The sequence below is a fragment of the Mustela putorius genome, unplaced genomic scaffold (genome assembly GCF_011764305.1).
Source record: "Mustela putorius furo isolate JIRA1106 unplaced genomic scaffold, ASM1176430v1.1 tig00000421_pilon_pilon_pilon, whole genome shotgun sequence".
NCBI classification, from domain to species: Eukaryota; Metazoa; Chordata; class Mammalia; order Carnivora; family Mustelidae; genus Mustela; species Mustela putorius.
This window is the reverse complement of record NW_025421375.1, coordinates 8,503,680-8,525,795: the sequence shown is the minus strand read 5'-3', so window position 1 is coordinate 8,525,795 and position 22,116 is coordinate 8,503,680. Positions and strand designations below refer to the sequence as shown.

General features: G+C 44.0%; 2 protein-coding genes and 1 long non-coding RNA gene across 4 annotated transcripts; 1 reads left to right on the top strand and 2 right to left on the bottom strand.

The window, feature by feature from the left end:
- Nucleotides 1-1,010: 1,010 nt before the first annotated feature.
- Nucleotides 1,011-13,254, bottom strand: LOC101677422 (interferon alpha-1/2-like). 2 transcript variants are annotated; one of them, XM_004761815.2, is made up of 3 exons: nt 12,933-13,254; nt 7,120-7,266; nt 1,011-1,976 (listed from the first exon to the last, which is right to left on the bottom strand). In XM_004761815.2, the coding sequence occupies exon 3, from the start codon at nt 1,880-1,882 to the stop codon at nt 1,286-1,288; it is 597 nt and encodes a 198-aa protein (XP_004761872.1). In that variant the 5' UTR covers nt 1,883-1,976; nt 7,120-7,266; nt 12,933-13,254; the 3' UTR covers nt 1,011-1,285. The 2 variants fall into 2 exon arrangements, with proteins under 2 accessions (XP_004761872.1, XP_004761871.1); XM_004761814.2 differs by lacking the exon at nt 7,120-7,266 and having other exon boundaries at nt 1,011-2,154.
- LOC101677133 (interferon tau-2-like) lies at nt 4,998-5,462 on the bottom strand. The gene has a single exon (XM_004761813.2). It carries the CDS (start codon nt 5,460-5,462, stop codon nt 4,998-5,000), a length of 465 nt encoding a protein of 154 aa, XP_004761870.1.
- Nucleotides 13,129-19,446, top strand: LOC106006727. Its single transcript, XR_001181001.2, has 3 exons — nt 13,129-13,319; nt 17,208-17,426; nt 18,052-19,446. It is a non-coding gene; the product is annotated as an uncharacterized LOC106006727 (long non-coding RNA).
- Nucleotides 19,447-22,116: the final 2,670 nt, after the last annotated feature.

The window sequence follows — 22,116 nt, the reverse complement described above, 5'->3', positions numbered from 1 at the left end:
CTTCTTTTCTGTTCTTCACCCTTCCTCCTCCTCCAGTATGGTTTCTGGTGAGTAATTCAGTCAAAACAGCTCATACCCAGGGACACAAACCGTCTACTTCCTGGCTTTATGGACCCTCTCCATGCACCCTTTGCAATGATGCAATTCCTTGAAGCCTTTCTTGGCTTTGAAAGAGACTCTTAACCAATATTCGCTCTTATCCTACTGCCTTAGGATCATTCCACCTTTGTTTGCAGTGTGGCTCTTTGCTACCCTGACCAGTGGTGGTTTGAGGCATCACTTTTAAATCCTTCTCTCATTTTACACTCTTTTCCCAGGCGACCATTTCCCTTGCTGGGCTTTAAGTGAATGGAATTGTTTGTAAATGGCAGATTCAAAGGTTCATTTTGTAAAGGATATTGGCACTTGGATGGCTACCAGCGTGATGTGGAAGGTGGCTAGTGCTTTTGATTCTATTTCCTGACCTGTCTGCTTCCTTTTCTACTTTCAGAATTCCCATATTCTTTTCTTCTCCTTCTACCCTTTAGTATAACTGGTATTAATTCACTATGATTACTGCTTGGAGGTTGTTTTTTCTACAAAACTAAACGACACAGACGGGGATTGGATTTGTTACATCTGTCTTTATCCTGAGGACAACATACAAACTGACTTCCAGGAAGTGTGTGGTATTTTTTCTAATGTGAATCACGAAATACTGAGTTGTACCATCTGTTCTTTCTTCACATTGTAATCACACTTGTTTCCTCTTTCTTTTTTTATGATTTTCTTTATTTATATGAGAGGGGGAGAGAGTGCACCCAAGTGAGAGCACAAGAGAAGGGGGAGGGAGAAGCAGACTCTGAACTGAGCCAGGAGGCTGAGCAGATCTAATCTGAGGCTGGTGAGATCGTCACCTGAGCAGAAGGCAGCCACTTAACCAATTGAACCACCCAGGTTCCCCTTCTCTTTCAATAAGAAACAAGTACAAATAAAAGAAATTTTCTACAGAAACATTTAAGGAACAAAAATTTAATAGATGTATCATGTATATTTGTATTGCCACAAAGTGAAAATGTGCCTGTATTATACAGAGAAAAATAATTTGAATCTTATAGTGAAATAGTTAAATAGGCAGGTCAGCATGATCATCTGAAAGTCACAGGAGCTTGTACCGTTCACGTGATGTTGCTTAGTACTGCTGAGAACATGTGACAGATGGATTCCACTCATGCCATGACAACAGCAGAAATGAGTGACTTTGACACTCCAGACAGCAGAACTGTGGAAAGTCTGATATTATTAGTTAGAGGGAATCATTTCCATGTTGAACTGGGTCTCCTTGCTTGCTCTTTAATCTTTCTTGCAAGATCATTGATGCATACAAGGGTTTCATGATCTCTGCTCGGACTATCTCCCAGGCACAAGGGCTGTATTGCTTCTCTTGCAGATAGAGGGAGATTCTCTGGAAGTAGTTCCTCAGGATGGAGTCCCCATTCACCAGGGCCATCTCTTCCACCCCTGCCTCCTGCATGAGACAGGCTTGTAGGTCATTCACCTGCTGATAAATTCCTGAGCACAATTCCTCCAGGAGGGTCGTGTTCCAAGGAGCAGGTGAGGCCTCTGTGCAGAAGAGGTGGAAGATATTCTGCTTCGTCACATGGACGACAGAGAGGGCTTGAGCCTTCTGCAGCTGCTTGCTGTGAAATACCTTCTTGGGAAAGGCAAAGTCATTTATGTACTTGTCACAAAAGATAAGGGAGATTCTCTTCATTTGTCGCAGGAGCATCAAGGCCCTCCAGTGCAGCAGGCTGTGGTCCCGAGGCAGGTCACATCCCAGAGAGCCGAGGGAGTGGCAGCTGAGCACCACCAGGGCCACCAAGAAGGAGCAGGGCAGGGCCATGGGAGATCCTACAGATGCTGTTGGCCTAGCTGGGGTGGGCACGTCTGGGAACCGTGGTTCTAGCTTCTCTGAACATCTTCTCTTGTGCAGGTGGCTTAAGTGGGGGACACAGGAGTTTTCAATTTCTGAACATTTCCCTTACTTTCTACTTCTCTTTTGGCTATCCTTTCTTCACCTTCTACTGGCTTAGAGCACTGTTTCCTAACTCTATGTACATATATTTCATGATTTCCCTTGCCTCCAGAGTCTCCTCTGATGTTTTTTAATTGAACCTTCCAGAGAAATTAATAATACAGTATTAATTAATGGGTACAGTATTAATGGATACATATTTATACAGTTATGTACAGTACTTATATCTGAGCTTTGTACATACAAAAGAAAGTGTCAAGTTACTCTTTTTATTCTTAATTCAATGCAGGGTTAAGAATGACTAATAATTTTAAGCTTAGTGTCAAATTTTAAGGCTATTGATGTTTAACAGTATAATTAAATTTGATGAGTGACCTATAATATATTTACTTATATAATTTGTAATTTACATAGCACACATGCAAGTTAACAATTTCTACAAAGACATAATAATTAATTCATATATTTAAATATTTAAACCATTCCAAGTTCCTAACAACATTTGGAAACTTAAATTATTTAGTTACACATTTTTAGTGTACTGAATTTGAATGTTCCCTCAGCTGAGAAAATAAATTATAACTTCACATGCTACTAGTTACTTATCAAGGTATTTTCAAAATATATTTTCTGTTTAGCTCTATCTATAATTACTGATGTACTGAATACATTTTGTAGAATTCAGTAATAAATTGTAATCTATTTGTATTTAATTCCAAAAGACCACATCACATCAAGGCTCAGACAGAAAAAAACATCCGCAAGACAGCCAATGGCAGCTCACGAGTAAGCAAAGACCACCTGTCCCGGGGTGCCCTTGAGATCCAGAGAAAGTCCTCCAGTCAGAGCAACATGTTAGCCCCAGGTCTGTTGCACTCTCTGCAGACATTTCATGTATCTTCCACAAATTCCATGTCCATGCTTCTTGTGTGATACCCAAGAAAACCCAATGAGAGGATAAAAATACTAAGGAAGCAGGTTTTGTTAGACTGTTCCAAGTTTGAGCTTTGAGAGCCACAGACCACTGTGATATTGAAGATTTGTTCACAGCCCTAAGAACTATCTGTTACACCCTTGGAAGAACTGTTCTGTCTGGTGGGGGAATGTTGATTTCAAGGAACACTATGCAAATACAGAACCAGAGAACCTGCGAAAAGTTTGGATATCTTATACTCAGTTTTGCTGTGAAACTAACTGCTCTTTAGAAAATATCCCTCTTGTAGGGATGCCTGGGTGGTCAGTCGATGAAGCTTACATCTCCGGGTTTAGGTTCAGGTCAGGATCTTCTGTGTCAAAGGATCCAGCCCTGCCTGGAGTCCCAAGTGGGGTTCCACACTCAGTAGGGAGTCAGCTTGAAAATTCCTTTCCTCTGCCCCTCTCCTCTATACCACATGCTCTCTTTGTCTCTCTAAAATAACTCAATTTGGGGCACCTGGGTGTCTCAGCTGATGACACGTCTGCCTTCGGCTTGGGTCATGATCCCAGGGTCCTGGGATAGAGTTCCACATCCAGCTCCCTGCTCACTGGGGAGTCTGCTTCTCCCTCTCCCTCTACCCGTCCTCCAGGCTCTTGTTCTCTCTCTCTCTCTCTCTCTCTCTCTCAGTCTCTAGCACTCTCTCCCTCTCAAATAAATAAATAAATAAAATCTTTTAAAAAACAAAACCACTTGTTTAAGAAAATAAAATAAATCTTTTTTTTAAAAAAATTATGTTTTCTGAAAAACATATAAAAGCTAGTGGAAGTGGCTTATTACACTAACAGAGTCAGTTCCTTGTTAGAGCATTTTTGTTTGATTATTTTTCACCTCTGGAGAAAAATGACCTTCCAGGGATAGTTATATGCAGAGAGCACAAGCAGGTCTCCAGACTTGGTCACTGTCTTAGTCCATCTTGGGTAGGAGGTAACACTCTTCCTTTGCAAATAATTTGACAGGCTACAGAATAAAATACTCCTGTTTTCTATTTTGATTTAACTATAGCCACTGTTACATCACTGTATCAGGGACATTCCCTCATATCCAGAAATAGTCACCAGAAGAAAAAGAAGAGAACAAGGCCTCTTCTAGAACAGTTTTCAAAAAGTCTAGAACTTTCACACAAGTCTTGGTTTTAGTTGGTGGCTTTGTACTTGGGAGTAAAAGTATCAGACAGAAACCACAAGAGAATCTATTTATTTTAAGATTTTGTTTACTTACTGGACAGAGGGAGAGAGAAAGAGGACACAAAAAGGGAGGGTGGCAAAGGGAGAAACAGTCTCCATGCTGAGAAGGAGTCAGACCCCAGGCTCCATCCCAGAACCCTGGGGTCATGAGCTGAGCCAAAGGCAGATGCTAAAACAACTGAGCTACGCAGGTGCCCCAAGAGAATCAATTTTAAATTCTTTTCTATTCCATACTCTCTTCCCTTGTGACCACTTACAATCCTGGGCTTTAATTTGATAGACTTGCTTGCAAATGGCAAGCAATATATTTTATATATTCTAAGGAATATATATATATATATATATATATATATATATATGTTCTAAAGAATATTTTTTCTAAGTATATTTTCTAAAGAATATTGGCATCAGATGTCTACCAGTCAACTGTGGGAGATACCTACTGCTTTTGTTTTTCCAGAGTCCGCTGAGAGATTCCATTTCCTCCCTTTTATCCTTACCCCATTTAAAATAACTGATGTTAATTAAATGAGATTATTGCTTGGAAGTTGGTTTTTCTACAGAACTCAATAATACAGGCAAAGGATTGGATTTGTTATATCTCCCTCTGCTCTGACCACAATATGTACAGTGGCTTGGAGAAAGTCTTTTTTTTTTTTTACTTAAAATGTGAATAATGTAATAATGAGTGAGCTGTACCATTCATTTTTCATCAGATGATCATCAAAATTGATTCCTCTTTCACTAAGAAACAGATATAATACTCGTTCTACAGAAAATGTAATGAAAAACTAAAAAACGAAATATAAAAATTTTTTCTGCTCTATTTCACAAAGTGTTTTAGAGGGCTCAGCAAACTTTCTCTTATCACTTTCTCCTGTACTTGTGGATTGTGAAAGGAGGAAAAAGGCCTCTCCATTTCCGCTCTGACAACCTTCCCAGCACAGCAGCTGTGTTTCTTCTCCTTCAGATAGAGATGGATTCTTTGGAAATCCTTCCGGACCACAATCCCCAGACACAGACAGACAGGGTTGTCTTCTTCCCTGGGCTTCCGGTGTCCCAGGCAGCGATGAAGGCTGGAGAGGAGGTCATGGAGGGCGGCGTGGCTCCAGGCAGCCTGGCTGTGGTCTGCGCTGAAGAGGTTGAAGACCTGTGGGAGCATCTGGTGGTGGAAACAGGTGCTTTGTGTCTTCTGGATTTGGGTGATGGTCCGTCTTTCCCAAGGAACTCTGAGGCAAGTTCTGTCCTTCAGGCAGGTGTGAGAGGGGACACTGTTCAGCTGTCTCATAGTATGAGGATGTCGTGCACTCTGGGCTATGGGCTATGGATGCGCAGTCGGGGAGCAGACAGGGGTGCAGCAGAGCTGGGCTCTTGCCACTAGCCGAGACAGGTGGGCCATGGAGGAGTTCGGTGATTGTCCAGGAGGCCACGAGGAGGTGCGCGGGGTCAGTTCCCGCCCCTGTTGGTGGCCCAGGGCTGACTTAGCCGTCAGACACCAGCTCCCTGCCGCTTTCATAGTCCGCATAAACCCGGCCTTTCCGCCGCCCTTCTGGCTGAGCGGCTGTGGAGCGCTTTCGCTTCGGGCATTTTCAGCCAGGAGGGCGTCCTGCACCTTGCAGTTAATGGGCGCGGCCCTGAGACCTGGGCTCTGCTTCTGCGCAGAAACTGCAGCCAGATCATGATCACCAAAAACCTGTTTCCTAAAGGATTTGAGACTCGGAACGGGGGCGTGTTCAGTGGCATTTGCAGCTTCGGGGTGTGTGTGTGCCGGACGCTGTGGCCGCGACCTGCTCCTAGCAGGACGGGAAGCAGGACACAGGGCAGGACGATGGGAGGGTGGGGCGATGGGACGTTGGGGCAATGGAACGATGGTGTGGGGAGGACAGTGTGACCGGACGATGATTCTGTTAGGCGATGATGGCCATAGGATGTGGGTGAGGGAGCAGATGGGCCAATGGGAGGATGGGGCGATGGGGCGATGAGGGGAGGGGGAGATGGGGTGATAAGGTAATGGGTTGATGGGGCTTTGAAAAGTAGGATGACAGGACGATGTGACGTTAGGATGATGGGAAGAGGGCACAAGGGGTGATGGGACGGACTATGGGGTGAAGGGGCAACAGTGTGACAGGGACACTTGATGACAGGGCGACGTCGACAGGTGGATGGGTCAGTTGGATGCTGAGATGACAGGACAGCAAGGGGGCGAATGGCTGATGGGGCTTTGGAGTGATGGGGCCCTGAGGTAGCTGGGTGGCAATATGATGGGATGAGGGAGTGATGGCGGAACAAGACGACAGCATAATGAGATGATGGGGCCATTAGGCAATGTGATGATGGGGCGAAGGGACGAGAGCACAGGACGCTTTGGGACTTTGGGCCCATGCAAGGAAGCAGTGTTGGGAGGCAGGACATGGGACAATGGGGCGACTGGGGGAAGGGAAGACAGGACAGTGGGATGATGGGGCAATGAGATGATGCCCGGATGGGACGATGGGGTGAGGGGATGATGGGATGGGAGCTAGGAAAATGAGAAGATAGAGGGGAGACGGGTCGATGGCATGATGGGCGATGGTCATGGTGGAGGGAGAATGGTGGAGGAGAAGGCTGGATGATGAGCGCTGGGGGGATGGGGCATTGCCACCACGGGAGGATGGAGCAGTCTGCCGACGGGATGATGAGACAATGTGACCATGGGATGATGGGGCTCTGGGAAGATTGGATTGGGGTGACGGGACTAAGGAACAATGGGGCAAAGGGACAGGGGGCAATGTGTGATGGGATATGGCACAAATGGGTGACAGGATGATGGGACAATGGGACGGTGGGACAGTGGGAAGATGGGATGATGGGGAGAAGAAATGATGGCTCCTCTGGGCGATGGGGAAATAGGGCAACAGGGCAATGGAGACAATGGGAGCTTGGGTCAGTGGGAGGATAGGATGCACCTGGACCACAGGGAGGACACATTCCACAGAGCCAGTCGCCTGCCACCATCGTCTGGAAGGAAGTCATGTGCCCACAGTGCGCTATCCTGACTTGTAGACCGACTTGTCTGAGGGACAGTAGGGCAGCCAGGGGAACAGGACTGCAGCCTGCAAATGAAGAATATCAACACTAGTACAGCATTGCAGTCCACTTGATCAGCATGAAATATTTCACAATACGTATTACATTAAAATGTTAGACAAAATATTAAAATATTTTCATATTAAAAATATTCCAACTCAGAATATTTTTGACACTTTTTTTAAATGGAAGCGAAACATTTTATTTACACCAAAACAACAATAGAATAACTTTGCTTTCCTACATTTGATGAAAGTTAAGTCAATCATGCATTCCATATTTCTCCCTTACTTGTTTGCAGTGGACATGACTACAGGTTGGACAATTTCTTGCCACTCTATGACAATCTAAAATATAATTGATATTAAACTTCTGGTTACTGAGCAGTCTTTCACATTCAAAATATTCAAATTAAAAATTCATACAAATACACACCAATTATAGTAAAGGAAGAACATCCTTATACATCTTTCACAATGCTAAAAATAATTGGAAATTTAAATAATTTCCTTAACATGTCTACTTAGATCTTAACTTTCCATTTTGCTTCATCTCAGAAAATAGTTTTAAACTTCACTAACTGCTAGACATTCACCTAGCTAGTGTCAACATTTTTTTTCCATTTCAGCAGTTAACATAATTATAATGGGCTGAGTCACTTTATCTCCAAAAATAATAAAATGGAAACCATTTGCATTTAACTCCTAAAGCCCAGGTGACACATAAGCAACATCCACAGACAACCAATGGCAGGCCAACGGGGCAATGAAGGGACAGGACAATAGGCAGTGGGAAGATGGGAAGCTGGCATGATTGGGGGATGTGGAGGGACAATGGGAGGATCAGATACAGGGTGGGAAATGGGACCCCAGGGAGGTGGGGGCATGGGGCGACAGGTAATGGGACACTGGAGCAACGAATGATGGGATGATGGGACATTGGAGTGATGGGGCACCAGGGCATGGGTGATGAGGAGACTTGATGATGAGGCAACTGGAAGGTGGGTCCACGGGGAAAGGGACAGCAGGATGATGGGGATCTGAGACAGTGGGGCGTTGTGGGGACTGGCTGACAGAATGACAGGACAATGGGGCTATGACACAATGGGGTGATGGGACGATGGGGTGATGAGGCAACACCATACCAGGAGGATGGGGCGACAGGGCCAAGGCATAAGGGTCGATGGGAGAATGAGGAGTTGAGGGGATGATGGCCAATGGGTTGATGTGGTGACAGGGCGAAGAGAGACCGGATGACAGGCCTCGCCTGGACAGCAGGGAGGACACAGTGGACAGAGCCACGCACAGCCAGCCTAGCCTCCTGCGCGTCGTCGCTGAAAGGAAGTTGTGTATCCACCCCACACTGAGGCCAGTTTGCTGGCGAGACAGTGGGGGACCCAGCAGGACAGGATTGCAGACTGCAGAGGAGGAACCTGAAGACTCCAACAGCGTTCCAGTCAACGTGGTCCACATGACATATTAGACAGCAGATATTAAGTGAAAATGTAAAACATAAAACCTCAAAACTTCTCATATTGAAAATATTCAAGCTCATAGTAGTGTAGTCAACTACTTCAACTGAATTGAAGGTCTGTTTTATTTACATCGAAACAACAGTTGAGGGACAGCTCAGTGACTGTCTGTTGAGCGTCTGCCTTCAGCTCAGGTCCTGGGATGGAACCCCACATAGGGCTCCCTTCTCCGTGGGGAGCCTGCTTCTCCCTCTCCCGCTGCCACTTTGTGCTCTGCTTGTGCTCTTTCTCTCTCTCTCTCTCTCTCTCTCTCTCTCTCACACACACACACAAACAACAGAAATCGTGAAAAAATAACAATCATTGAATATGACTTTTCTACCATTGATGAAAACGAACTCGATGGTCTCTTGAAGATTACTTCTTTCCTTCTTTTCAGTTGAATGATCTGTATCTTTGACAATGCTTGGGTCTCCGTGACAATGTTAAACAATATTTATTTAACTTCTGGTTAAATAGTTCTGAACTAGTTGGGACGTTGAATCTGTATATGCAGAGAGGAGTGTGGCACCTAGTAAAGAATTTTGAGGAACATCAAAATGCCCCCAATGTGAGAAAGAGTATCACTAAAAGAAAGAGAGGAGGAGCAGCAGAAAAGCAGAAGCTAGTTGGAGGTCAGCCTTGGACATGGACAATGTGCTCAGAAGGGTCAGATGTTTATGAAATATCAGCCAAGGGGACTGACAGCTATCTCTGACCTCATTAAGGTGTAGTTTCTTAGAAACCTTGGCTGAGCAGTTTCAGGAGAACTGGGAGCCTGAAGCCACATTCCGGTGAATGCAGGAAGACCTGATGTTAAGTAGGAACAGACATGACAGAGAACGTCAAAACGTTTGGTTATGAACAGAATGACAGAAGCAAGATAAAGCCTATGGTGGTTGTAGGACTGAGGATAAAGAAGATTGAGAATTTAGCACATTTGATGTTCAGTTCTTTCGAAGGGAATAAGAAAATGTGAGACTGAAGAGAGACAGTCCCTGATTAGTCCTAAGCATCTTGCTAGAATCTTCTATACTTATGCATCAAGGGAATCTCTCCCCAAAGCTAAGTCTTCTGGAATGGTCCCTCTCTTTGGTGTCAGAGGTTTTGCACCAGGGGGCAGTGCACCAGAGGTCTGGGATGAGGAAGAGGGATGCTCTTTCACAAAGAGATGGAAGGTGTATATGTGAGTAAGGAAGTAGGAATGCACACGGGCCGAACTTCCGTTTCTCAGGCAGATCAGCTTTATGGAAGCACTTTCGTCAGTGTTGAAGATGTTAAAAATTGGCTGCATGCACAGTTTAAATAAACTTTGAACCCTTCTTAAAAGTACCGAAATGGATCATCTTCTGAATATTTTAAAAATACAACTGTTTGGCATGGGGAAAACAGAATTTTTCCAGTCATGTCAATGAGGACTTTTGTGTAATTGGGGGCTAGGAGTTCATATTTATCACATGAATTAGTAAAGTCCGACAGCAAATTAGGATATATTTTTCCTTGATACCTATCACAGTGACATGTTAAGTAAGTCTTTATATGCATAAACATTTATCATAATTGTAAACATAAAGAAACACCTTGTGCTAAAAAATAGATCTTTAGATCAGCATCTAAAAATCAAAAAGTATAAAGTGTAAAATCATAAAACGTTTAAACTTTTAATGAGTCTGGATTCACCAGTAAATCCTTTCTTTCTGAGCTGATACATTCACTGTGGATTTACTAAGAAACCATGCAAAATAGGGGCGCCTGGGTGGCTCAGTGGGTTAAAGCCTCTGCCTTCAGCTCAGGTCATGATCCCAGGGTCCTGGGATCGAGCACTGCATTGGGTTCTCTGCTCAGCGGGGAGCCTGCTTCCTCCCCTCTCTCTGCTTGCCTCTCTGCCTACATGTGATCTCTGTCAAATAAATAAATAAATAAATAAATAAATAAATCTTTAAAGGAAAAAAAGAAAGAAAGAAACAATGCAAAATAGCCTACTGCTTTGAGAATATTTTCCCACAGGCAGATAACATTGAAAAGAAATCATATCCTCCTGCTGCCCTTTCAAGAAGAGCAGGAAAATAAATAAAATGGCCCTGGAATCAAGTCAGTTTTTCTTCATTAGCAAGTTGACAGGAAAATTCAGGAATTAGGGCAAAGGTTTTTGACCCTGGAGATACTGAAAGTCATTAATGGTCCCTGGCACATGATATCCAGCAAGTGGCTAATTTCACTGCTCTCCTTCTTACTGGTTAGTGAATAAAGGAATGGTTGGTGCAAATATTTAGAGCAGGCCATGGTTAGTGAACAACTGGTATGGCCTCCAACATTTTTTCAAAACCTGAAGAATAAAAATTATTTTAAAGTTGTATTTGAGACAATCTGCTTAGGGCGGGGTGGGGAGCCAAACACCAGCATCCAGCATTAACTTCTGGTTCCTGAGCAGACTTCCTGGCAGCCTACTTTTTGCTGTTTCCTTTCTCATTATTCCCATTCTCATTATTACTCAAGCCTTTTAGACTGGGCCATCATTCCCCTTCTTTCTTGGATTCAGCATCTACCTTTTCCCCTGTGAGCACAGATATCAGGTCTTTTTTAAATGAAAGTTAAATAGTTATACATGAGTGCTTCATCTCTGTCAGTATGATTGGAACTAGAAATATGTAGGCTCAATCTCAACTAGTATGTTGGCAGTGCTAAGTGAGTGATGCCCCCAGTCTTAGTGCAGGCTGCTTAACTACCAAAGACTCTGTCTTATAAACAACAAAAATGTATTTGTCAGGATCCTGGAGGCTGGCAGTCTAAGATCGGGGTGTCAGCTTGTTCAGCTCTGGGTTGCAGATGGTTAACTTCTCTTTGTAGCCTCACCTGGTAGAGAGCAGAAAGAGGAAGCAAACTATCTTGCGACTCATAAAGGCATTGATTGCATTCAGGAGACCTCCTCCCTATACACTCACCTAATCCCAATTATCTCCCCAATACTACATCTCCTCGTATCATTTCACGGAGGAGTAGGGTTTCAACATGAATTTTGGGTACACACATTCAATCCAGAACACCCTGATAAGAAGATCCCCAAATATCGTGGGTATGACAAAGTTTTATTAGAATCATTTTTTAGTTTCCACATTCACTCGGGATGAAAAATGCATTTTTTGAGGCTTACTTCATTTGTTTATGGCATGTTAATCCTAATTGTTGACTCATTATATGTTACCATGCTACTCTTTGATGATGATCCTAAAGGAGCTACCAAATTCCATAGAGTTTATCAAAGACTTTATCAAGACTGATGTTGTTGATGATAGCAACTACAAATACTTTGCCCTTGTAAGGGACCCATTCAATCCTTTCAATGTAGTTGTGAATACTATTGTGTCCAAACAGCACCTCCTAAGAGTTTAGATAAAATAGAACAACCTAATAAGCCAATGCCAAATCCAGGTTTAAAAACCTGCTGTCTCAGATTCCAAACTCCATCTCCTCACCCACAGCATTAGATGTCTGTGCAAACTGCATGTAGTGAATTGCATGTATTTTCTCGAAAGCCTAGGCTTCTTACACATCGGTGTTCCTTTATTGTCTCCTACCTCACTGATTACAAATTCTCTGTGTCGTCATTAATTCGTCTTCAACCTCTGAATGTGTTCATGCATAGACCAAATGACAAAGTAATTTCATTATTTTGCATAAGCCAAATGAAATGATCAATTGACAATTATTTCTGAGAGCCTAAAATGTGACCAGCAAAAGTAATAACTTTATTAATAATTTTAAAATAACCGTATTTAATATATCCCAGATGGCTCATTGAGATTGCTCCATTAATTCTAACCATAAATTTTTGAGAATCTGGGACACAAGACCCATGAAGTTCCAGCCCCTGCACCAGGGAGGGACTGAATTACAAACATTTCAGTGACTCTAGTGTAGAGAACACTGAGTTACTGGTTCTTATGGATTAAAAAAAAAAAATTACTGATGTTAAAAATTTAGGTGAATATGAGAAATGATTGGAGAAGTACAAGATGACATATACTAAGAGGTATAAAGTGTGCGAAATGGAGCAGCGCATCACCACCGCCATCAGCAGAACTGGGGAGTCAGAAATCGAGGCTTCCCCTGGACCACCGCGAAACCCTGCACGCAAGGCTCCGTCGCTGCACCGAATGGCCAGCAGGCGGCGCCCGAACTCACCAAAATGGCCCAGCGGGCCCCAGCCACCAACGGGAACCTCTTGGCCTCCCAGAGCTGCGTCGGTGGGAGAACCGCAGCTTGGCAGGCAGCAGGAGAGCAAACTCTCGCTTGTCGAACGTGACCGTCGAGGGATGCTGCGCGTTGCCTTGGACAGAGCTGGTCCTGTTCTGGGTCGGCCCCTCGGTGGATCTTCTCCTTTGTTGCGTAGTAGTTTAGCCGGAGTGACGTACCAGGGTCATGGTTTCCTCGGGACGCACGGCCTGAACTGAGAGCGTGCTGCGTGGGTTATGTTTGCAGATCCACTATTGTTTCTGGGGAGAAAGACGTGAATTCAGGAAAAGGGAAATTGTGGAGTCTATATACAAATGATTTCCTTCAATTTTAAAGGTCAGTTTCTACTACAATGTTCAGGTGGCCAAAAAAAAATTTTTTTTAATGTATGTATTTTTCATCAGAAACTTTGCAGACCAGAAGGCAGTGGCACATTATATGAAAATTGCTGAAAGCAAAAAAGTTTCCAACCAGGAAGACTCTAGCCACAAAGCCGTTGTTCAGAAGTGAAGAAGAGTTTTTGCATAATAGCATTAGGAGGTAAGCAAGGCACAACTGTGACATAATCATCTTTGCGGGTGAGGGCAGGAACTAATGGCTTTTATACCTTTGGATAAACCTGTCACAGTAACAGCTATCATAGTTGTGTTTAGTATGTCCCTGATGCTTTATGCAATTACTCAATTTTGATAACTTCATGAGTTGTTTTTATATATTTTTTTTTTATTTGACAGAGATCACGAGTAGGCAGAGAGGCAGGCAGAGAGAGAGGAAAGAAAGCAGGCTCCCTGCTGAGCAGAGAGCCCGATGTGGGGCTGGATCCCAGAATCCTGGGATCATGACCTGAGCTGAAAGCAGAGGCTTTAACCCCCTGAGCCACCCAGGTGCCCTTCATGAGTTGTTTTATTCTCACTATTTAGGGACTAGAACATGGCATGGTATATTGAGTGGAATATTGTATTCCCATTATTCTTATTTCGAAGCTGAGAAACTTATGCTATAGGACAATGAAAACAATTGCCCCAATCATGCAGCAAATTGAGGGAAAGATTCAGAAATGCCTCATTAGCAATGTATAGGTCACCTGAGAAGACCAAAGTAACTCACCAGAAAAGATGGAATAGGACAGAAGTTTTCACACTTTTACTGGCACAACTTTTGGTTTTTTAAGAGAGAGAGAGAGAGAGAATGGGGGAGCAGGATGTGGGGAAGAGGGAGAGGGAGAGAATCTTAAAGAAGCTCTACAATCAGCTGGAGACCTCCTGGGGCTTGCTCTCATCACTGTGAGATTGTGACCGAAGACGATAGGAAATCAAGAGTTGGTGACGTAACTGACTGAGCCCCTCCCTGGCACAACTATTTTGAACTTATTACATTTGCCACTTCTATTAAACACCCTTAGAACCTACAATATCCCTAACATTGTGCAGAACACTGGGTAGGAATAAGAGATGTAGAAGTGCTTCGGCTCTGGGGCATCAATTAATCACAAACATTTCAGTAACTCTCAATTATGAGGACCCATGTGGGGGAAGGGGAGATAAGAGTAAAAGACAAGACCTTGACCTAAAGATGTGCAGGACCATAGGAAATTATTAGAATAATGAAAGTAGAAATCTATGAAATGAAATGTATAAACTTTTGGTAGGAGCTTTGAGGTCAGTGTTTCTTTAAGATTTTATTTATTTATTTGAGGAAGAGAGAGAATGGGCAGAGGGGAGAGGCAGAGGGAGAGGGAGAAGCAGACTCCCCACTGAGCAAGGAGCCGGATGTGGGACTCGATCCCAGGACCCTGGGATCCTGACCTGAGCTGAAGGCAGACACTTAACAGATTGCGCCACCCAGATGCTCCTCAAGTATTTTTTAAGAGATTAAATAAGAAACTCAGATTTAAAAAAAAAATTATCAATGTATAATGAGTAAAATATCAGTAAAATCAGAAGCCATGTTAATAATTCATAAATCATAATCAAGCAGAGTTTATGTAGTAATTCAAGGAGGCTTGCACCATAGCTATTAATATAATTCAGTTGATTTTAGAAGTCTTGTGCTTAAAAGGCAGAGCTTTATCAAGTTCAGGGATGAAAACTCTCAGTGGTGTAAAACCTCGATGACAATTAAACTCAATACATGATTGGCAAAGAAGAGGAGTTGAGAATGGTTTCTTGTGTTTAACCTGAGCACTTGAAAATATGGAGTTGTCATTAACTGAATGGTAGACAGTAAGAAAGGAGGGTGAGTTGTGTTTGCTTTTATTTCCAGGTTTTTAAAGGAGATTTCCGTTTTGAGTAACGTAAAGTTGAGATGCTTATTAGATACCAACTACCAAGTAGGCTGTTGGGTACATGATTCCAGAACTTCAGAATACCTCAGCGACCGGGTTGTGCTTCAAACCCTGAAAACTAGGTGGGGTCAGGACCTAGTTCATGAATTTAACTCAAAAGAGTTCTAGGCACTGAACACAGGAAAACCACAAATTTAGATGTCACCAGTGAAACTCGGAATGGGCAGCCAGAAAGGCAGAGCAGCACATCCGGGATCTAACCAAAGGTGTGTGTGTGTGTGTGTGTGTGTGTGTGTGTGTGCGCGCGCGCGTGTGTGTCTGCTCCACAGTGTGTGTTGTCTAAAAACTTTGTATAAGAAAAATGAATAATGAATTTCTTTAAATAATTCAGAAAAAAGACAATGCAAAAGCAACAAATGCATTGTCTGTGGGTAGGAAACCCAGAAGAAATATGAGTTTCCAATGACTATGGAAGCATACTGCTCTTAAAGTTAAAGTTAGCTCCAAATATATTCATCTCAACTCTGCTTTCTGATGCTGGGGCTCTCACTCCTTTGCTGTATTTCTGCTTTGCTAGTAGATTTGTTTTTCTTTTGAAATTACTCCACTTCAATTCCAGGAGAGGAACTGGAAAGCTAGAAGTGGGCTTTGTTTTCCTGATTGCACTCTGGTCCCGGCTACCACCGGGACCTTTGGAAAAGGACAAAGGACAACTCATGGTTACTAGGAGATGTTATTTGTCACCCATCAGATTGGCAAAAACTGAAAAAGAAAAAAAAAAAGATAAGATCTTGTGTTTGTCAGTGTATGGGAACCTAAGGATTTAGACACTCTTGAATACAGATTAATGTGGCCATTTTTTGAGAACAATTGGCAACACCTATTTGCAATGTGTATGTATTGTAACTGATACATTTTACTTCATGGCACCTTCCTTAGAGAGACTTCCACTTGGGTGTAAGACACTTGTGTGACACTAACATTGACATTGTCTCAACTTAAGAAACTTAAGAACCAAGAAATTGTCAGATAGTCAGTGTGGACAAGAGTTAGGGAAGGAGAAGGGGAAACAGATAGAAGCAGAGCTAGTGTAAGGGATCCTTCCTGTGGTGTGGCCCCACCCCCAAATTTTGGAAAATCTATTAGTAGCCCTTTGTGAGTACACATCTTGTCTGATTACCCTATCCCATGTGTGTATCTGGAGAAAAGTACAGATCTGGAAGCCAGATGTGACTTGTTGTGGGATCTACCACCAGTCCCTCAGAATGTGAAGCCACTACCTCTCTTCAGATGAGTCGTGTTTGCCCTTGGGAGCAAGAGAGTCACTGTCCTGAGGGTCACCTCCTCTGAGTTCTTTAACCCTGAATTTTCTACCTATGTGGTTACTCATCCTGTCTGAAACTCAACTTAGGGGACACCTGGGTGGCTCAGCGGGTTAAGCATCTGCCTTCAGCTGGGGTCACGATCACAGGGTCTTGGGGTCGAGTCCTGCGTTGGATTCTAAGGAGCCTGCTTCTCCCTCTGCCCATTGCTCTCCCTCTCTCTCTGACAAATAAATAAACAAAATATTAAAAAAGTAAACTCAATTTAGGAGAATCCATTTTTTATGTAGGCTCCACACCTTGGAGCCCAACACAGGGCTTGAACTCATGACCCTGAGATCAAGATCTGAGCCGAGATCAAGAGTCAGAAGCTCAACAGAATGAGCCACCCTGGCACCCAAAGAGAATCAAATTTTTTTTAAATTAAGTCCAGTATTACTAATTATGTAACAAAAAGCAGACATTCATCTTCCCAGACTTGAATTGCTGTGTAAGGGTACACCTGCCTGTAGGAGATAAGGGTTGCTTCTCCATGTGGATATGGGAGCCAAGATGGGTGAAGAGACTGGAAGCAAGCCTGGATGAGCGACATTGACCCCACCCTCTTCTCTCCTCCAGGTGGAAATGGCACAACAGGTGGCTGCAGTGGCTCTTCTCTCTATTTCATGGGAACTCCTCCTTTTTAGTGACTCCGCTGTTCTGTGACTCTTCTTTTCAGCAGTCACTCCACTCAGCGCTTTCGTGGCTTTGATCCTGATCACATGGAGGTAGAGGACTATGGAGAATCCTTCAGCCTGTTTGGCCACATTGGCTTCAGTGGGCTAATAGTTGTCCCAGGTGAGCCCAGGAAAACTGCACCCTGGTCACAACCACCTACCTGTAGTGCAGGCACTGTGTGTGTCCTGAAGAAAATAGCCCATGACCCTACCGAGTATATGACAATCACAGAGGACTCCTCAGGCCTGATAGGCCAACCGTTGGCTTAGAGTACGAGATCCTGCACGATGTCATAAAGATTGGCTGTTGGGGCGCCAGGGTGGTTCAGTCAGTTGAGTGTCTGCCTTCAGCTCAGGTCATGATCCCAGGATCCTGGGATCAATCCTGCATCATCAGGCTCCCTGCTCTCTGTCTCTTGCTCCCTTGCTCTTGCAAAAATAAATAAATAAAATCTTGAAAAAGACACCTTTCCCCCAACCTGCTATACACACACACACACACACACTCTTGCCAAAATGGCACCAGGGCCACGTCACCTCTCAGTGTTCCAGTCAGTCGCCGGCAGGTGACGCCCGAGTCAGGTTGTGGGGCGGAAGAGCAACAGTGGGAGAGGCCTGATTAGTGACGATGGGGACATTCTCGGTTCTTCCCATCCAGGGGTCCTTCGGTTCCTCTTCATCTGTTTCTCTCCTTTTCACTCACTCAATGCCTGATCTTTCCTCACTCTCTCCTCACTCTCCTACAGGTACCGTGTGTCTGCAGTGTGAACATTCTCGTCCCTGAAGACTGGGTGATCCCTTTGCCCTGCATTGATGCTACAGAACAGGCAGCATCTCAGTGAGGGGGGGGGGGTTCCTTGCCCAGGGTGACCAGCCAGCAGGGAGAGTTCATTCTGAGTTCGAAGCTTATGTCAAAATAGGTGGATGTCACAGATATTGCCCATCTCTAAGTAGCACTGACCATAGTCTCAGGCCTTAGTTCATCTGTGTCAGGACCTAGCTTAGCAATACCTCCTCCCCAATCCCCCTGCCCGCCTCCACCCCCACTCTCCAGTTCTGTGGCCCCTATACCGTAGCTGCCTCTCTAACATCTGAAAAAGCCAAATTTTAAAGAAAGGTTTTCCAGTCTCTGAACCCCTTCAGAACTGGGCTGCCTAGTGGTCATGGCTCTCTTTTCATGTTCCTTGCTTTGAATCCAGTTCCCTTCCAGTGGCTAGAGAGTGACACGAGTGTTACTGGAAGATATGCAGCCATTTCTTCCCCAAGGCTGCGGGCAGTATTTTCTCCTTTCCCTCGCAGCTTTCCTAACCCTTCCATCAGCCTCCCTTCCTTTAGCCACCTCCTGTCAAGAGGACACAACGGAAAACCACCCTGCTTTAGCAAGCCCAGCCCACCCCTGGTCCACAGTACCTGACAGAGCTCCACGGCCACCAGCACTTACGGAATCAGAGCCATGAGTCCTGTGTTCCCTCCTGGTCCAGAGCATGTCCCGTGACAGGGATGAGAGGAGACGAGGGAATCGGCTGTGTGTTTTCATCGAGGCTGAGAAATGAGCAACCGTGCCCAACTTTCCAGCTTTGGGCGTGGGATCTTGGGTGCAGATGTACGCAGTGCCCTATCACAGTCATCATTTTTGTTTTGTTGTCTTGTTTTGTTTTGTTTTCCCTTCACCCTCTGAACTCAGAACTTTCACGACTTCAAAATTCTGGGTTCCACTTTGGGAAGCACACAAATGCAATCCCATCAGAGGGGTTGAAGAACCACATGCCCCCACATAGCACCTGGTAGATGGTTTCATGCTATTCTTTGAGTTACATCCTCTTTCTTGCAACTCAAGAAAGCTGTGGAGAGGCATGGGGCTCAAGGAGGGAGGGGACGTGCCCAAAGGCTACCATTGGTAAGGAGCAGCGTCCTTTTAGAGCACAAGACAGGTCGGGAATCTCTATTTTCTTCTCCATTCCACGGATGACAGGAGATAGCTGAGGCCAGGTGGGCTGTGTGACTTAAGAGTCCCTTCTCTCCAGTGGGGCCAGCTCACCGCCTTTGCACGTGCTTGGTGCTAAACCTTTATGAAGCCCTAGACTGGCCTCATCTCTGTCCTGAATATGTGGGTGCTACTTGAACTCTCAGATTCCTGGAGGGAGCCCTAGATTTTTTTTTTTTTAAGAAGATGTATGTATTTAAAAAAAAAAAATTAGTTGTACGTATGTATTTTTTTACAGCACGAGCCAGAGGGGCAGAGGGGCAGAGGGAGAGAGAATGTCAAGCAGACTCTGCACTGAGCACAGAGCCCTACACAGGGCTCAATCTCACGATCCCATGATCAGGACCTGAGCCGAGACCAAGAGTTGATCGCTTAACAGACTGCACTGGGAGCCCTAGATCTTGACTGCACTTGTGCTGGTGATAGGAGATTTGCTAACTACCTAGGCAGATAATGTAGGAAGATGAGAATTGAGGTGGGGGTGGGGAGCAAGGCACAAGGGAAGCAGGGCAGGGGCTCTCTGTGAGCCCAGGATCTAGAAGGGATGACTCGTGGGCACTGGACCTGTCCTGCAAGCCCACAGCCACCTTGGGAGACATTTACTGTGACATTTACTCAGTGCTGTGAGTTCGCAGTCTCTCACAATTTAGCTCCCCCGGGTACACTTAACGTGTCCAAAAAAGTGTATGTATATAACTCTTGTGCTGTTTCCTGTGACCAAAACAGCAATTGTCAACTTTTAACACATATGTGGAATCCCAGAGAATGTCCACCTGTGTCTTTAAGGTGGAGTACCCAGGGTTATGGAGATACAGGTACTGGATATTCACCTTCTACCCTTCTCAGAAAAAATGCTGAGCACAGAACTCCAATGTTTATTTTTATTTATAATACAGACTACAGTTATAAAATACTCTGCACATTATAAGGTATATGTAGTGGGAATTTTAAAATGGATAAGTAAATCTATGATAAAACATTTTTATATTTTTATTATTGGGGCACCTGGGTTGCTCAGTCGATTAAGTGACTGCCTTCAGCTCAGGTCATGATCCCAGGGTCCTGGGATTGAGTCCCACCTTGGGCTCAAGCCTGCTTCCTCTGCCTGCCACTTCCCCTGCTTGTGCTCTCTCTTTCTCTGACAAATAAATAAAATCTTTTTTAAAATGTGCTTTAAGCAATATCATGATATTTCATAAAATCCAAGTAAAGGTTAAGCAGTATAGACTGAGAAGTGGTAAGGACTGCATAAACTCTAACAAACTCAGAACACTCTTACTAAGGTAACTTAGCCCCTAAGTCTCAGGTTCTGCCTTTCCTGAAACAAATTCTTGAGAACAGCTATCTGATTGGCTCACCCTATCTGATTTTATCAGCCATTGGTAGCATGATATAACTTGTTGATCCTGATGTCATGGCCGGAGGGCAGATCTAGAAGGGCTGTGAGAACAGATGATGCATCCTACTCCTTTTCACCCATGGCTTCCCATTCACACTATTTCAGAGGTGCCCAATTGCATGATTTCATTTGCAACAGTCATTCCCCCAGTCAGAGACAACAAATGTCACATCCATAAACTGCTTCTAATAAATATCATATACGTTGTCCTGCACAGTCCTGTTGTGCCTTTTTGCAACTTATAGACCAAGTTGAAAATTTAAGTAAGACCAAATCCATCCAAAAGAAGCAAATGGAAGAGAAAAATGTTATAAAAAGGAATAATAAAGTTTTTCAATTTTTTAACAACCCAAGAAGAAAGAACAAATATCTAGAGAGAGCAGAGCTAATTTCTGCAAGTGGTGACAAGGCAGTAATTGGAAGATAAGATATTCTTCTTCTCCCCCGACACATTCTCTTCACTTATTTGGCTTCTCAGTTGGCCATGTTAATGCAGTCATATTTTTTGAGTTTTTTCTCCAGTTCATAGAGGGACCTGAGTAATAAGACTTGAAAAGATGGTGTTGTTTTTTTGCAAATGACTTAGAAATTTGGAGACAAAAAAAAAAAAAAAAAAGAAATTTGGAGACAGAAAGACGTCTATAGAGAAATACTACAGATCATTCTAGGGAACCGGGAACCCTCCTGTCCAACTGCTGTAGCATCTTCTCAAGGAAGCTGACCAGGAGTCAAATATGTTTAGTTGACAAATACAACTCTAGTCATATTATTTCCAGGATTCAGTTGTTTCCAAAATCCTATGAGTACAATCCAACACTTTAGCATTTATAATAGACATCTGATAAACAATTCAAATCTCCCTTTAAGACCTAAGGACCTACTCCGTCTGGCTACTGATAGGGTTGTGAGCTGACAGCCCTCCTACATAAGCCCTCTCTGGAAACTCCTCTTGTTAGCCCAAAGTTCTTTCCCCCTCCTGGGGGTAGCCTGTATCCAATTACTGGTCCAGGTGGGGTAGAAAGGCCTGGCACCCACACTCTTCCTCTAAAGGGTCATCTCAGCTTCACAGCTCCCTTGGGATCAGCTAACACCCTGAGAGGACTGCGCTGCAGCTCAATTTCTCTGCCCCAGTTGTTGGCCAGTGCACATCCCAATAAACCCCTTGCAGGTAATAATCTCTCATCTCAGGGTCTGCTTGTGTGTCTGACCTCCAACATCACAATATACGAGATCATCCATTTTGGGCCTCTGGAAACCCAAGCTGACATAATATTCTCCCAGACAGGTATATATGCTCTTATGTGTGCCACTTTCTCTTTCTTTTTCTTCATGATTCATTTAAGACTGTTCACTGGAAAGCCCTGATAGTCTGAGTCTACTAATCTCTCAGAGCACAACTCCTATCATGTGGCATACGGCATTAAAATG

Bases quoted from the DNA above. Each gene is read 5' to 3' on its own strand.
- LOC101677422 (XM_004761815.2), bottom strand. From the start codon at position 1,882: ATGGCCCTGCCCTGCTCCTTCTTGGTGGCCCTGGTGGTGCTCAGCTGC.
- LOC101677133 (XM_004761813.2), bottom strand. From the start codon at position 5,462: ATGAGACAGCTGAACAGTGTCCCCTCTCACACCTGCCTGAAGGACAGA.